The sequence below is a fragment of the Tachysurus fulvidraco genome, chromosome 1 (assembly GCF_022655615.1).
Source record: "Tachysurus fulvidraco isolate hzauxx_2018 chromosome 1, HZAU_PFXX_2.0, whole genome shotgun sequence".
Taxonomy (NCBI): domain Eukaryota; kingdom Metazoa; phylum Chordata; class Actinopteri; order Siluriformes; family Bagridae; genus Tachysurus; species Tachysurus fulvidraco.
Window position 1 is genome coordinate 5,363,675 of NC_062518.1, and position 15,691 is coordinate 5,379,365.

Below are 15,691 nucleotides of genomic sequence, written 5' to 3' on the forward strand. Positions count from 1 at the left end.
TGTGTGTGTGTGTGTGTGTGTGTGTGCGCCTGCAATTAGTTGCCATCCTGTCCTAGGTGTCCCCTGCCTTGTGCCCTGTGTTCACTGGGTTAGACTCTATGCTACTTGTCAGCCTGTGTAGGATAAGTGGTACAAGAATTAGATTAATGGATGAACATGATAGACATTTCTGAGTATTGTTCGTACAGTCAAGTGTTAGTACTTTAGGAGGCGTTTGTATTTACACTAATAACAACTGGTGCACTAAACATTGAAACTGTCTCCAGCTACTGTTCGGTAGACATAGAATTCCTGAAGTTAAACTGCTGACCATATTACTTGCCAAAGATTTTCACATCTATTAGCGTCACAGCTACATGTATTCCCCCACATGCTAATACAAAAAAACGTACATCTGTCTTGTATCAGTCGGTCAGCATGATGCTAAATGCTAAACAAGACAGTGTGTATACAATTGCTGGTGACTTAAATCAGGCCAATCTAAAGACTAATGCTCTGTAATGCTAATTCCAGCACACAGGCCACTGCTAGTGAGAAGCAAGCCATCTTTGAAACAATTTTGATCCTGGCCAGAAGGAGCTGTTTTTTAGCACTTCAGGAGTGATTTGTGCACAGACTGGAATGCAGGGCTCTCAAGTTTTGAAGACAGCCCCCACCCCCCACCACCACCACCACCACCACCACCACCACCCCCCCCCCCCCATTCCAAAAAAAAAAAAAACAATAATGGGGGAGTTGTTGTGTTTGGTAAGGATCACTGACCGCAACTTAACCAAATACAAAGTATTTATTTAATTTCCTTTTTTTAATTTGTGTGTATATGTGCGTGCGAGTGTGTGTGAGAGAGAGAGATTATGACTGGTGTTGTTTATTGTATAGTAAGTGTTTGTTGCCTTTTTGGACTCCTTTATCATTTGTAATGTTGCTCCCATTTAAAACAGTTCGGCTCAAGCCCAGCCATTTTTAGGGTCATGATTGTTTCGTTTTGAGGTTTTGTTCAAAGCCTCCTTTTTTTGATCGGCTGATAAGTGTCAGGCTCGACTAAGCGGTGCGGACTGATACATTTTGGGTGCTGTGGCAAATTAAATATATGATAAATAGTCCAAAAGTTTTTCTGCGTGAGAAATACGATGTGTGGCGGGAGAGCGTGACAAAAGACCCAAATGAGTGACTGTCACTCTCAATGCCAGACACTTGACAGCCCTGGGAATGTGTTCAGAGAGTCTGCCACTATTAATCAACATATCTGTTTAGGAGAGAATGCAGAGTCTGTGATGGGATTCATAGCAAAGATTGTGGATGGTTGTGTAAGACTACCAGACATTGCAAGAGCTTTTTCCTACATGCTATCAGGCTAATCAGTTCACTCTGGCAACACAAAAAACCCACTGACCTGTAACGACTGGGACACACTTTTTTAGTCTTGTCTTGTGCTATAACCAGACTAGCAATTATTTACTTTCATCACTTGAGCACTTTTTATTTTTCACAGACAGTGCTTTAACATTCACCCACTTTTCCACTAAACCAAGCCAAGCTTTGTGAACAGAGGTGTAATATTAACATGTCCTCATGTATCTGTTTGGTTTTTCTGCACTGTCTATCATGCTGACTGTTGTGTAGCCTATTGTACTGTCTGTCATGTTTACTTGTTGTTGATGCTGACTGTTGTAAGTTATGCAATTGCATATAATATTGTGCAAAAAATCCAACTTTCACTGTGAACAGACATGTACAGTATACTGGTCTATACGTATAGTTGATTACTGTGCTGTCTTGTGTGCTGTCTATTGTTTACATCTGTACATAGAAGCTTTGAAGAAACACAATTTTGTTCTTTTATGCATACATACCCTGTCGCCTGACTAAATGACAATAAACTTCACTTTGACTTTGACAAATGAAGTTACTTAAATTAAAGCATCCATGTCTCTAAGCAGAAACTTAACACTTAAAAAATGTCTGTGAACAATTATTCATATTTCAAAAATGAAAAACAAATTTCTAATCGAGATATGGTTAGATTTGGTTTAATGTGCAACATTCACCAACATTCACCATACAAATCCATGAGCATGTTAAATCGATGAGTCACTTATGTTGAACAACCATCAGAGGTGCTGTTACTGAAAATGGCTTGGATCACTAGCTTCTGATTTGAGAATGCAACAGCCCTGTGGTCCATAAATGTATTGTCGTAAATCGCTAGTTAGATATCTCTTGAGCCAGGAGCATTTTTGTGGCTTTGTCATGAACTAAATATTTCAGTGTTCATGCTGGTAACATTATTCAGATTCAGCAAAATTAGTTTTATATTGTACAGTGATTGACATTGATAAATGACCTTACCTTAGAGCGAGTAAAGAAAGAGCTGACAAGGTTCCCCAGGGTATCAGCTAATGGTATTTTTCACAAAGGGGATCCTGCCAATCTCAATAGTCATTTTAAAGTGACCAGGCAATGCTGGGGCTTTTGTTCACTGCTGAAAGACACTCTCTTATTAGCTCCCCTGTGGGGAAAAGCTGTCTCATGAGAGTCTACATTTCCTGTCATCAGCATAGTGAGAAGAGTAGCAATCCATACAATAATAAGAGTGCAAGTCCTGGGGGTCGGGGGGTCGCGAGATGATTTCCAGAAACTTTATTTATTTATTTATTTATTTTTTATATGTTAAAAAAGGTTGCAATGATGTCCCTTTTGGATGACTTTCATAAGTATTTCCATGAGGGAGACGCTCCCTACCAATATGACTGGATAAGTTCACCAGCAATCTAATACTGGGGGTCGCGGTCTGAAAAGTTTGGGAACCCTGCTATAGACATATATCTATCATCTTGACAATGCATTATTTATGTGATGAGATATTGGGAACAGTGGATGATGTGCCTCCAGGGTCTTTGTAGCAGATCTTGGACCTCCATCAGTAACAACAAAGAAGAAAAAATTCGATATATCTTCTTGTTGCAATTTCTGACTTAAATTAAAAATGACTTGACTTTCACAAGGTTAAATTATCTGATTAATAAAAAATCCCACACAATAGTCTGTTAAGCTGCTCAGCACCTCAAACTGCATATAGAATCACTTCATAATGTTTACCCTACAACATGCTGACAGAAAGCTGACGTTAGCTCAAGGTGCATCCTATACATTATGAAATCCTTGTACACCTCTGAATAAAACTCGCCGATCGAAACGAAAATTTCTGTCATCTTAAGAAAAAGAAATAAACAGTGATGGCTCTAACAAGACTACTGTATATTAAGGCTTATTGCACATCCTTTCACAGTATTGAGAGTCTGTCATCTTGAAATTGCATCTGTAGTTTTACACAAATCAAGGTGAAAGTTACACTGACGCAAACCCAGCTAATAACCATGTAGAAACAACAAGATAATAGAAGTTGTGGATGATCAGAAAATATGGTCAAAGGTACAAAAGGAATATGAGGAAAAGATCTCGGGTTTCAGAAATGATTCCTGATAATAGACAGGAGAAAAAAGAAGGCATCAACAAATGCAACCCAGAAAATGGTTAGTTACAGGTAAAACAAGTGTTATAGACTCTGTGATACAGCTGAACATCTTTATGATTGCAATAATTCTAATGAAAAACATATTTAGATGTTCTGTGGCTATTTTGTGTTGACCGCAATACACAGCCACATTTTTGGCATCTACATAAGATCATTATCTATGAATAATCTTTTCAAGGGTTGCATTTTCAAGGGTTTTCAAAAAAAAGAAGAAGTCTTGTAATGTAGTCTGCAATTCATAGAGTCCAAGTCCTAACACATGGAAATGTAGAAGCTTTTGGACTGAAATTAAAATAATGCTGGAGAAGAAATGAGTCTTCTAAATAAAAGTTACTAAATAAAGCTACATCTGAAAGTTAATCTTTGATACCAGTTTTATGAACCAAGAGTATTGTGCAAAATGTCTGTGTGATTAAAGTGGAGTTTCCAGGAATTAATATAATTATACCATGTGGCATAAGAAAAAAAATTATTCTTTTTATTATCATTATTACTATCATTATCATAATTCTTAGTAATAAAGAATGATAATCCTTGCTTTTAAATCACTTTCCCCCCATATTTCATCTATTATTATAGTAGACTACATTTAATTTCGTCTTACTCTTTTGTTTTATCTTATATTATTGTATCTTTAAATATTATATTAAAAAAAAAATTTTCTTTTTATTCTAAAAAAAAGATTTCACTACCTGTGGTACTGTGAACTTTTCATACACAAAATATATAGATATATAAATAATAAATATATATACACACTATATATATATATTTATATATATATATATATATATATATATATATATATATATATATATATATATATATATATATATATAGTGTGTGAAAAATAAAATAAAATGGAACCAAATAAATAAATACAGAATCAGAAAACGTTTAGTGTTTTTTAACCAGTATTCTGTTTTATTTCTGCAGTGAGATTCAGAACAGCGTCAGTCAGCAAATCCTTTTAAATTGACCGAGAAATGTGATAGCCCAGAGCTGAGTCTCATTTACTGTATATGCAAGAACCCATCAGTACATGTCTCTACACAGGGTCGAACAAGTTCTTTGTGTAACAGCAAATGAATTAGCAACGTCTACATCTGTATTTTCAGATAAATATTTTAATATATAAATTCCCAGGGATGCATACATGCCTATAAAATGTCATGCTCTGCACTAAAGCAGTAACAATATGTTACATTTTGATGATAGGTAATGGAAAAAAAGTTTTTTCCTCACATCATTTAAAATTTTATATGCCACAAAGACTCATGGGTGGGAAATGTCAGATCCAAGAATATTCTTTTATCCAAAGTATTGTGAGAGACCTTGCAGTCCTTGTGTTGTTTGGGATTATGTAAATATGGTGTGAATATAGTCTATTTGCTATTCCATCCATGAATTAGTCTTTTAAAATAACATTCAATAAAGAATTCTATTAAAAAACAATTAGTCCATAAAGAAATATGCTTGAATTTGACATTTTCAATTCATATCTCTGACATTTCTATATCTCCAGCTTTGGAGACTGAGATAAAAAAGAGTTTATGAAACAAACACAAAAATATGGCTGATGTGAGTTTAATGTTGATTTTTTTTGCAGCATATTTGGATATTTATCTTAAATAATCTCTATACTCTGGAAACTTCATGGAAAATTCACACTCTCTTAGTGTCTCTTTTAATATTATTTTTAAATATCATTGACTTTTATTTCATTTATTCTGTTACTAAGCTAAAATGATTAACTCTCTATGTATTTAAGTGAGCCAATGTATGTAGATCTCCTTCAGAGATTCTGCTCTCATTTATTTCGGTTCTCTACTAGAATATTTACATGTTTAAACCACAATGTACCCGCCTGATTTATGGATGGTGCCTGGGATTTTATCTCAACATTTCTTCAGGGAAAAAGTCACCCATTTCCATTATGTTCTGTTCTTGCGCAGCAGATGTAATCCGAAGCCGACTTCAGTGATGTAAATCTTCAGCATATCCATAAATCCATTCCTATCCCACACTAAATTCCTCATTACTCTTCAGATTGGGGATACAAGAAAGCAGCTATATCAGTGTGACATGCAATCGGACTGATAATCCATCAATGTCACTAGTATTTGCATGATAAACATTATTACTTATTCATAGAACTAAGAGCATTGTGTGATCGAAGTATTGCTTTTCTTTATATATGCATTAAAGGTCTGAATCAAGGTTTAAATGCTGAATGTTTTTAACAAATACAGAATTAGATTGATTTTATCAGTGGCTGGATCCTTTTCATGGTCATATTACTTTGCTATGTGCATTAATTGCATGCTCAACTCTTTCTTTTTTTCTTCTTTCATGATTATTTGTTTTTAAGTGCTTTTTATATTTTAAAGGAACTGAATTTTTAGATGAATGTGAACATGTGGAGAGACATAGAAAGCTTTTCCCAGTCAATGTGGTAATAGGCAGAACAAAGAAATCTAAAAAAAAAACTAGTGACCTTTATTTTGCTGATCTCTCTCTCTCTCTCTCTCTCTCTCTCTCTCTCTCTCTCTCTCTCTCTCTCTCTCAGTATGGTCACATCTAATAAATCTGTACATCATTTATGAATTTGCAGAAGTTATTTCAAAAGAGTTTGGAATATGAGTTGTAGTGACTAGACTAGAAACTAAAACACCATTCAAAAATTGCTCGTCACCATAAGTACTGATTTATTTCAATAATTATTTCCACTAATAGTGTTAGTAGGCATGAATGCTATTCTTTCTCATAGGAATGCATGAGTGTTTAAATATAAATCATGCACAAAAAGGGGCGTGGCTACAGTATAAAGTGAACATTGATCTCTGTTATTTGTGTTTCATTAAGATGTTTCCCAGGGAACTAATTCCTTACATCTAATCACTGTAGCATTGAGGGTAAATCCTTTGTGTATTTGTAACTACAATTTAGCGGAAAAGTTTCGATAATCCTAAAATAATTTGAACCCAGAAATTTTTATGTAAAACCCCACAGCAACAGAAAAGCTTACCTGTATTTTCCACTTAGAAAGCAAGAAGCTTTTGTCATCAACAAACATATTGTATATTTAACTGACTGTATTGTGTTACAGCGAGTTAATTCTATGTGTATGTCTCTCTGTTAGACAGCGCAGACTGTGCTTCTGGTTGTGGCAGCATTCCTCTTCTGCTGGATGCCCCATCATATCATTGCCATGTGGGTGGAATTTGGAGACTTCCCTCTGAACGATTCCTCCTTCGCGTTCCGCATATTGTCACACTGCATGGCCTACGGAAACTCCTGCGTCAACCCCATTCTCTACGCCTTCCTCTCAGAGAACTTTCGGAAAGCCTGCCGACAGGTCTTCACCTGCCATCTCTTCTACTCGCCCCCACCTGTGAAGAAAATAGCACGGATTCGGATGGAGAATTTCTCCACCACACACTCCACAACCAACCTGTGAGAGAAGATTGACAAGCTCTGTGATGCTGAAAATGAGCCTCCTTGAAAATATTCTACTTCAAAATAGACCACAATCCGTATTCAGTTGAAGATTAATCCCTTCGCTGCTATTCAAACTAAAAAAACAGCGGTGCATGTAGGGCTTGCACAAATGCAGGCTGGAAATTCATCAGCACGAATAGCTTTAAAAAAAGAATGTTCTACAGTTACGTCTTCACAGGTAGTCTTGAGAGATGAAATCTGAAAGTGTCATCCTCAAGATAGGTTTTCATGTCCAGAACAGCCAAGAGAAGGCGAAACTCTGTTTTGTTATGTAACTGAAAAACATCCATGTTGTTAACTTCAGTGTTAAGTTTATATTTTTTTCCAGTGAAAAGTGATTTGTATATGCTAGTCTATGATATTTGTGTCATAATTTGACTTGTTTACATGGTTAAATGTGTTGTGTAACGTGCAGACTACAGTCATCATCAGGATAAAAGGAAAAGCAACATGAACATGGACTTTATCACAATCCCTAACATTCCTCACATCTCAGATCATGTCCACACACACATACTGATACATATAAAATTCCATATATATTTTGTAATTCTTAATAATAATCTTAATACTATATTAATAGTAATCTAAACAGCAGCTTATATGAGAGGAAAGAGAGATGTGTTATTTGTTTTTTTGTTTTTTTTTTATGATAGATCCATGATTTTTTAATGATCCATCTTTTTGAGTTTTTTTCTCAAATATAACTAAATTTATCTGTTAATTGAGAACACTTATCTGCTTTTTCAGTAAAACATATTACATCTAAACAATACATAAAGCCCGTGCAACTACTGTACAAAGAATATTTTGTGGTTTCTTTATTTGTGCTGTAGTAAGGTGCATCAAACCATGGGAAATGTTCGAAGTGTGCAAATTTCCATGTTCAGTTAACGTACATAATTTGTATCAAGCATCATCAGTCCTATGAAAGCATTGAATCACAGGTGCTATTTCACATTTTGTTCAAACTTATTTCAAGCAATGAAATTTATTTTCATTTTAATCTCTCACTATACCAACTTACTCATTTCGAAGATGTCATTATTTCCAATAAATATCTTATTTTGATATATAACTTCATATTTTAACATCATTACTCTTATTTTCTATCATTATTAAGACACACAAATAATCCACTTTATCAAGCTCTTGAAAGATGTTGCTTTGGTTTAGTAACTTATTATTATTATTATTATTATTATTATTATTATTATTATTATTATACTTTATTTTATGTTACCCCACAATATGGTCTGTTAAATGTGGTTAGTTTATTGAAATCTTATTTTGTAATGCTGTTTTAATGGTGTAGAAAAGTGTATCTGTAGCATTGTGGACATGACCTCGAACAAGCAGCCGTTTTCTGACCAAAACAAACTGATGTTATGTCTGTGAAGTTATGCTGTGTAGAATGTTTTGTATAAAATCGTATAGCAAACTGTTGCATCATTGTTTCATCATCTTTAAGCATTTGAACATCAGAGGTCAAAGTTTAGCTGTGAGACTTTCAGTGACTAGAGTGCTCGTATAAAGCAGATCCCTTCACTGAAAGCCTTTAGTATCCTGCCACTCAGCCAGCTTCTGGGTATTTCCTGCTTTGATGTGGAAAGGATACAAAGCAGGCCTGGCAGCAAAAAGACAGAAAATTGACAGAAAGCCGAGCTACACTTTGGGCCCCTTAAAAAAAATCATGAAAGGATAAAATGGTAGTCTGATAATTAGTAAAGAATGAAAGTACAATGCTTCTTTCTTTCTCAAAGGAAAAGCATATCTTGTTTTCTTGATCATGCTACTCCACAAAGCTGAATTCGTGCCGGTCTGGGAGGAAGTAAATCAGAGTTCATCCGAGTTTCTTTTGCTCTGAATCGATGTTTATGAAACTCTCTCTCTCTTCGTCATGCGCCGTCACTTTAAATATAAGCCTATACCATGGCAACCCTGCTGTTATTCTGTGATAATAAACAGTGGGTGGCAGACTGCATACTCATCTATCATCCCTCGCAATTCACTACAGTCATCATCTCAAACCAGAGCCGTTTATACAGAGCAGAGCAACAGCAGACTTTCGAGTCAACTATCTTAAAAAATATATACATATCTGGTTAAGACTTTTGTCAAGGATGAAATGTGGACGTGAAAGGAAGCTGCTCGTATTTTGGCTACTGGGCTGAAATCCTGAAACAGGACAAGTTCATGAGTTATTTCAAACATTTAAACATAAGGTTTAAATTTTATCTAATTGAAAAAAAAAGAAATATATTAATATTAAAACACAGTTTAACTATAGAAGCTATAACTATAGAATTTTAAGTATAAAAGCATGACCATTTTATTTTCCTGAACTGCTTTATCAGGGTCAGGATCGGGGTGGATCCAGAGCCCGGGAATACACCCTGTATGGCATTGGACAACACCGCACACACACGCATGCACACACCACACACACGCAGCCATTTTTGATAAATGAATCCAGTTCTTGCCAGATGTTGTTCAGGAAACTAAAGGGAGGCAGTAGTGGGGAAAATGGTTAATGGTCAGGCTCAAGTCACAGAGTCACTGTTTGGCCCTTAATCTCACTCTCTGCTTAAGAATTTGCTGTATCATCAATGACTATGTTCTGGCACTTACTAACAAGCAGGAATTTGTGAATAATAGAATTCCACTGTGCTGTATTGTATATGTGACAAATAAAAGCTTTTTTAATATGACACTAACCTGGGCTCAGGGGATCTGGGAGCTGTGAGACACTGTATTAACTTGTATAAAAAAATTATTATTTTTTTTTTTTGCAGAGCAGACAACCCCATATGTGTCTTTGTCAACATTCTGCACAAAATATTTTCTTACATTCTTCAAATGCCTTCTCTGTTGTTCCTTTTCCTTTCCAAGACACCCTGCAGGCCATCACCAGTCAACTGTGTATAAAGCATTTACATAATAAACGCAGCACACTAATGCAAATGAATCGGAAATTGCTGTGAAGGATTTTTGTATTGAAAGCTATGAATTGAAAAAAAATCAAGACACTTATATAAACTTCTCCTTAGAGCCTTTTAACAAGTTCACAATTAAATATTTCAAATATTTCCCAATTTCTCAATAAAAATCAATAAGCTGGCATGTAAAATTCAGAACCTCTCTCATTAATACAGATATTACAAATCAAAAAAGAGTGCAAAAGTTTGCACACCCTCAGGGCAAAAATTAAAGATACAGGAATTTGCTTTCTAGCCACAAGAAATTAATGTCAGAAAATGAATAAGGAATACAGTTAGATATATAAATAATTATGTAAATCAAAAACAGATTTAGAGTCCTAGAGTGTTATAAAGAACTCCATTTTAAGTTATTTTTGTGGACTTTTTGCAGACTTTAGGTTGTTACGTTTGTTACAAGATGGACTGACATTTCATTTATAACATCCTGGAATAAATATTTATTGTAAAGCATGACAAGTACATTCTTCTTTTACCAGAACAATTATGGGGGATGCAAACTTTTGCATTCAACTCTATATCAAGTATTCCTGAACATATTATACGAGTACTGTATTGTAAAAACAGAAGTGAAAATGAGTAAATGTGTAATATCATTTGTTCTCCAGTGATAATGTTTTGCTTGGTTTCTGAATGTCCGTCTCCATTCCTGGTAAACACATTCTCCTCCTGGCTGCTGTCTCAATGCTCTGCACCAGCTCTACATCCCATGGATGGGTGACAAAACTCAGGACATGTCCTCCACCTGAGGCTCCTGCCCTGCCTACACGGCCTGCACGGTGAATGTAGTCTGTATGGGATTCTGGGAAATCATAGTTAACCACCAACCCCACTCTTTGCGTGTCAAGTCCTCGGGAGGCGATATCAGTACAAAGCAAAACATCAACATGGCCTTTTTGGAAGTTCTGAAAAATTCCTTCCCTCATCGAGGCAGGCATTTCTCCCTGAAGACGAGCGTGATGAAGACCCATCTCTTCCAGCGTGTAACCAAGCCAGTTGACGGTGGCAGCCGAATTGCAGAACACCAAAACGCCTTTCCGATCTGCCTCCTTCAAAGCTTGGTGAAGCTCCAGAACCTTTTCAGAGCCTCTTACTTTCACAAAGGTCTGCCTGACATGCGGCATCAGGTAATGCAACATCCGGCTCTTAACCGTTACCAAGCTGCCCAGATCGGTCACTTTATCCAGGAGCTCGCCGACCCCTCCAGGGAAAGTGGCACCTACTACCACCAGCTGTGCTTTTCGTGCGGGTCCGGTTAGCTCGGAGAGATTCGCAGCAACCTGGGTGTGTCGGAGGACCTTCTCAAGCATGTCTACGAAACTGGGGTCAAACATTGTATCAGCTTCATCTACTACAATAAAACGAAGTTCACTCAGATCCACAAAGCGTCTCCATATTGCCTTCAACAACGAGCCAGGCGTAGCAACCAGAAGATCAGGCGGACCATAGCTGAAAGCTGCTTTGATGCTTCCGACTCCTCTTCCTCCACCTACAACTTTAACCTTTAGCCCAAACGGTCGGCTCACGGCACGTGCAACCGAGGTCACCTGCTCGGCCAGCTCTCTCGATGGCACAAGGACCAGCGCTTGTGTCTTCTGCTCTGACTCCAGCTCTATCGGTCTCATCTCTGTATGTAATTTATGGACAATGGGCAGGAGGTAGGCCAACGTTTTTCCGCTGCCCGTCTCAGCAGCACACAGGACGTTGTGACCCCGAAGCAGTTTTGGAATGGTCTGTAACTGCACAATCGTAGGATGCGTGATATTGTGACTCTGCAGTGTCTCGACGAGCTCTGACGAAAGATGGAGGTGGCTGAATGTTTTTCTCTGATTCTGTCCATCCTGGTTCTTCTCTTCCATAGACTCCGGGAGGAAAGGTGGCGCACTCTGGGTGCTGTTGATGGTAAAGTAGTCTCCAAATGATTTGTTATTCTTCCATCCCTTTGACGTGAGTACTGGTTCTTCAAACTTGCCCAGAGTGTAACTGACAGACTGATTCAATAGTTGGTTCTTGCTTTCGATCAGTAGTCTACCAGCTTTTACTGTGGCTACTTTATCGAGGTTTTTGCGTTTCACCTGCTTCACACTGTCTATGCGGTCTTGTATGCGCCTCGGGACGCGGATTATCACCGGTTCAGACGTCGCTGTGGATGTTTGGCGTCCAACAACATTATAAAATAACTCTTGTACACAACCTGCACCACGGATACAACAGGAAAGCGAATTAGTTTGGCTTAAAAGCTGTCTGGAAGCGAGCAAGCCAAAGCACCCAACCTTCACGCCGTGCATTCTGACAGGTGCTTTACATTAGGAGAGCTAACTCTTCTAGCTAATGCTAATAAATATTAGCGGTCACAAAACACCAGAATTATTCAGCCTTTACTTTTCCGCTCAACGTTCTCACATGTATCTCTGACTAAATCCCAAATTGCCTCCTAGTGCCCTAGAATCTGTCCTTATCAGCCTTTACGTTATGACCCGTGTAGTGTCCTTGTACAGGGAAGAAGAAGACATTTAGGAGTTAACCGTTATCCGTGTGTCGCGTCGCTGTTTTATGACGTAAAACGTTCCTATTGGAAGTCACACCAAGGCAAAAATAATAGATCCAACTATACCAATTTTCTATATAGAAATATGTAGGCAACATTAATAGTTAAAAAGTACTAAATAAATAAATAATACACAGTCTATTACTAAATTAATGCATAAAAAATGTAATAATAAATAAATAAATAAATAAATAAATAAAAAGAATACACAGTTTATTACTAAATTAATGCATATATAATTTAATAAATAAATAAAAAGAATACACAGTCTATTACTAAATTAATGCATATATAATTTAATAAATAAATAAATGCCTAATTAAATCTCTATTTAATGCAGTAATGTAAAGTCTGTCTCTGAGAGCATTTTTTCTTGTTGTTTTTTTTTAATAAAGGCAGAATGATTTATAATATCCTCACATTAAGCCCAACAACATAATAATAATAATAATCATGCCATGAATCACATATCTAATGGTGCAGTCAGAGCCTGACATTCAGAATCACATTCAGAAACGGATTCATGTTATTGTAAAAAAAAAAAAAAAACATTGGCAAGGAAAAACACCCTTGAATGGTAAAGGAAGAAACTTTAAGAGGAACCATACTCAAAAGGGAACCTCATCCTCATATGGGTGACTCTGGAGGGTGTGATTATAAATATACAGTCTGATAAATGTTGTATTGATTAGGAGATTTTTGTCCTCGAAGACCACATGTTGGTGAAGGTCCAAAATTTTCTTGGCACGGAAGACAATCAGATCTGGTACAATTTCTGGATGCCCCGGGATGGGAAATAAGAGAGAAGCAGTGTTACAAGCTTGATAATTATCTGTCTGCTAATAATCTTTATTTACAGTTAGACATTCAAACCATCTCATTCTACCAATACAGCTGCTTAATTTACTGATCTGATTAGGAAGGGTTTAAAAGGAAATAAAAGGCAATTGTAGGGGTTTGGGGGGTGTTGAGTGTTCAATTCCTGCTTTCTCCTGGTACTCCAGTTTCTTCCCCCAGTCCAAATACTTTTTGACATTTATTGACATGTGTGTGTCTGTGTCTATGCAGTTGTGCCTTGTGATGGACGGCCCCAACTCTTCTGATATATATTCCAGGCTCCCTGCAACCCTGCAGGCTAAGCACAACAGAAGATGAATAGAAGAATTTTTGTGGCATAGATTTTCTTTTTTGCCAGTTTTCCCAATTATACCCTAGCTACCACCTGGGCACAGTAAAGACTATCATATACCTTAACTAATATTGCTTATGCTGCATCACAGTGCATCACATCACACTTAGAGGTTCACCCTTCCATATCCTCTATTTCTGTTTACATACAACCAATGAATGTTTATTGTCTCTGTGATTGACAGTGGATAGAGTCTGCCATCTCTTCCACTTCGAGTCCACAGCCATTTCTTTCTCTTTTTTATGAATGGAATAAAATATAAATGAAAAATAGAAAACAGCAGGTAAAGATTAGAAATACTTTCTGTCTAGAGTGTCCCCAAGGCCTTATTTTAGGTCCAAGTTGTTTGTTTTTAAACAAAACTATTCTTCCATTGAGACGGAAGTATTGTTGAATATATCTTGGGTGCAGAAATTGTGAATGTCAGCAAGTGGATCAGACAGACGTGCTCCGGTAATGAAAAACTGGAGGAAACTGAGGCTCACGAATGAACCTGTGACTCTGGTGCTGTGAGACAACAACATTATGCTCTGCACCACCGTGCTCCCAATTCCATTTACCGAATGAATGAAACAACAAGACTGTTGATGTTCTTCCGCTCGTCTGTGTTACCTGGCAAATATGCTAACGCTGACAAATGATGCAGTTGAAGTCTTTGCAGTGCCAGTAATTGCAATATTCTCCTCAGAGACTTAGCTCTTCTTTTGCAGACACTAGGGAAATGTCTTTTTAAACAAAAGGCACTGGGTTATGGTATCTCAGATGTCCCATTAAATAAAATGTGCATTTGTCTGAACAGTGAGAAAGACTATACTGGTGTAAAGAGAATCTAGAATGCATATGATATGTACAATAATAACATCTATCTAATAGGATGATAACAAACCCTGCACTGATCTTAACATAGTATAACAGCCCTCTTTCCTCGTTCACGTCTCATATATTCTACCGTCTGGTCATTACAGCAAGCAACAAGGCAGTGCGAGTGAACCACATGGTCCAAAGATAATACCACACTGACTAAACCCACTTCACCATTTATTCTCCAGTAATTAGGTGCTACTTCAGATTTCCCAGAAACGTTGGACTGAAAATGTTAGCCTGATTTGAATCAAAATCCCAGCATGAGAGCTCAAAGACTCTCACATTGAAGAAAGAAACAGCTTGCTGTGCACATACAAGAAATGATGAAAGTTTGTCCTCAGACGAGCAAGAGGTTTTAGTTGGTTAGGGAAATAGCCTATAATTCACTCATTTTCAAGTGAATTAGACCAAGTGCAGACCAAGCTTGCACATTTCTACCTGCAATTTCTTTTATTCTGAATGTCAGAAAATGACATACTGTATACCAGGTTTGGAGTCTGATGTGATGACACATTGATGTTTTTTTGTTGTTGTTTGTGTTATTTTCAGCAGCATCCTAATAATTTCCCAGAAATTTGAAATCTGATTAAATCTGATTTAAAAAAAATGAGGAAATTGGTAAGGAAGGGCTGTAGAAAATTTTTATAAATCTGCTGTCAAATAAAATTTTCTGAATTCTTATTATTATCTTATTTTATTTTATTTTATTTTTTGTTGTATTCATATTAACAGAGTGTCTGAGCTTGACATATGCAGCCTGTATAAAATGTTCTTTCTACATTTTTATTAGTATGCAAGCCTCTGTAGAAACTTGAACTGCAGAACACCTTGAATGGAAGCCTCATTCTGCTCCGCTGTAGCACAGAATGGTATATGTGACCGTTCTTACAGACTGTGATCACACTGCACAACTATTCATCATTGTCTCTGGACATTATTGTGCGCTTGAGCCTATTCCTAGATTAAACTCTTTAGACTTTATTCCGGCGAGTTTTTGCAGTGGGTTGCATTTTGCTTACTGCACTGATGCTATTCATCATATTACAAATGTACAG

General features: G+C 36.8%; 2 protein-coding genes across 3 annotated transcripts in view; one reads left to right on the forward strand and one right to left on the reverse strand.

The window, feature by feature from the left end:
• Positions 1 to 8,477, forward strand: part of galr1b (galanin receptor 1b) — a 28,798-nt gene extending 20,321 nt beyond the window's left edge. For both annotated transcript variants that reach the window (XM_047818770.1, XM_027137210.2), the window contains one exon: positions 6,678 to 8,477. In XM_047818770.1, the coding sequence (XP_047674726.1) occupies positions 6,678 to 6,995 (318 nt within the window). In that variant the 3' untranslated portion in view covers positions 6,996 to 8,477. The remainder of the gene's footprint in view (positions 1 to 6,677) is intronic.
• Positions 8,478 to 10,451: 1,974 nt separating this feature from the next.
• ddx28 (DEAD (Asp-Glu-Ala-Asp) box polypeptide 28) lies at positions 10,452 to 12,574 on the reverse strand. The gene has a single exon (XM_027136909.2). It carries the CDS (start codon positions 12,321 to 12,323, stop codon positions 10,629 to 10,631), a length of 1,695 nt encoding a protein of 564 aa, XP_026992710.2. The 5' UTR covers positions 12,324 to 12,574; the 3' UTR covers positions 10,452 to 10,628.
• Between the last annotated feature and the right edge of the window lie 3,117 nt (positions 12,575 to 15,691).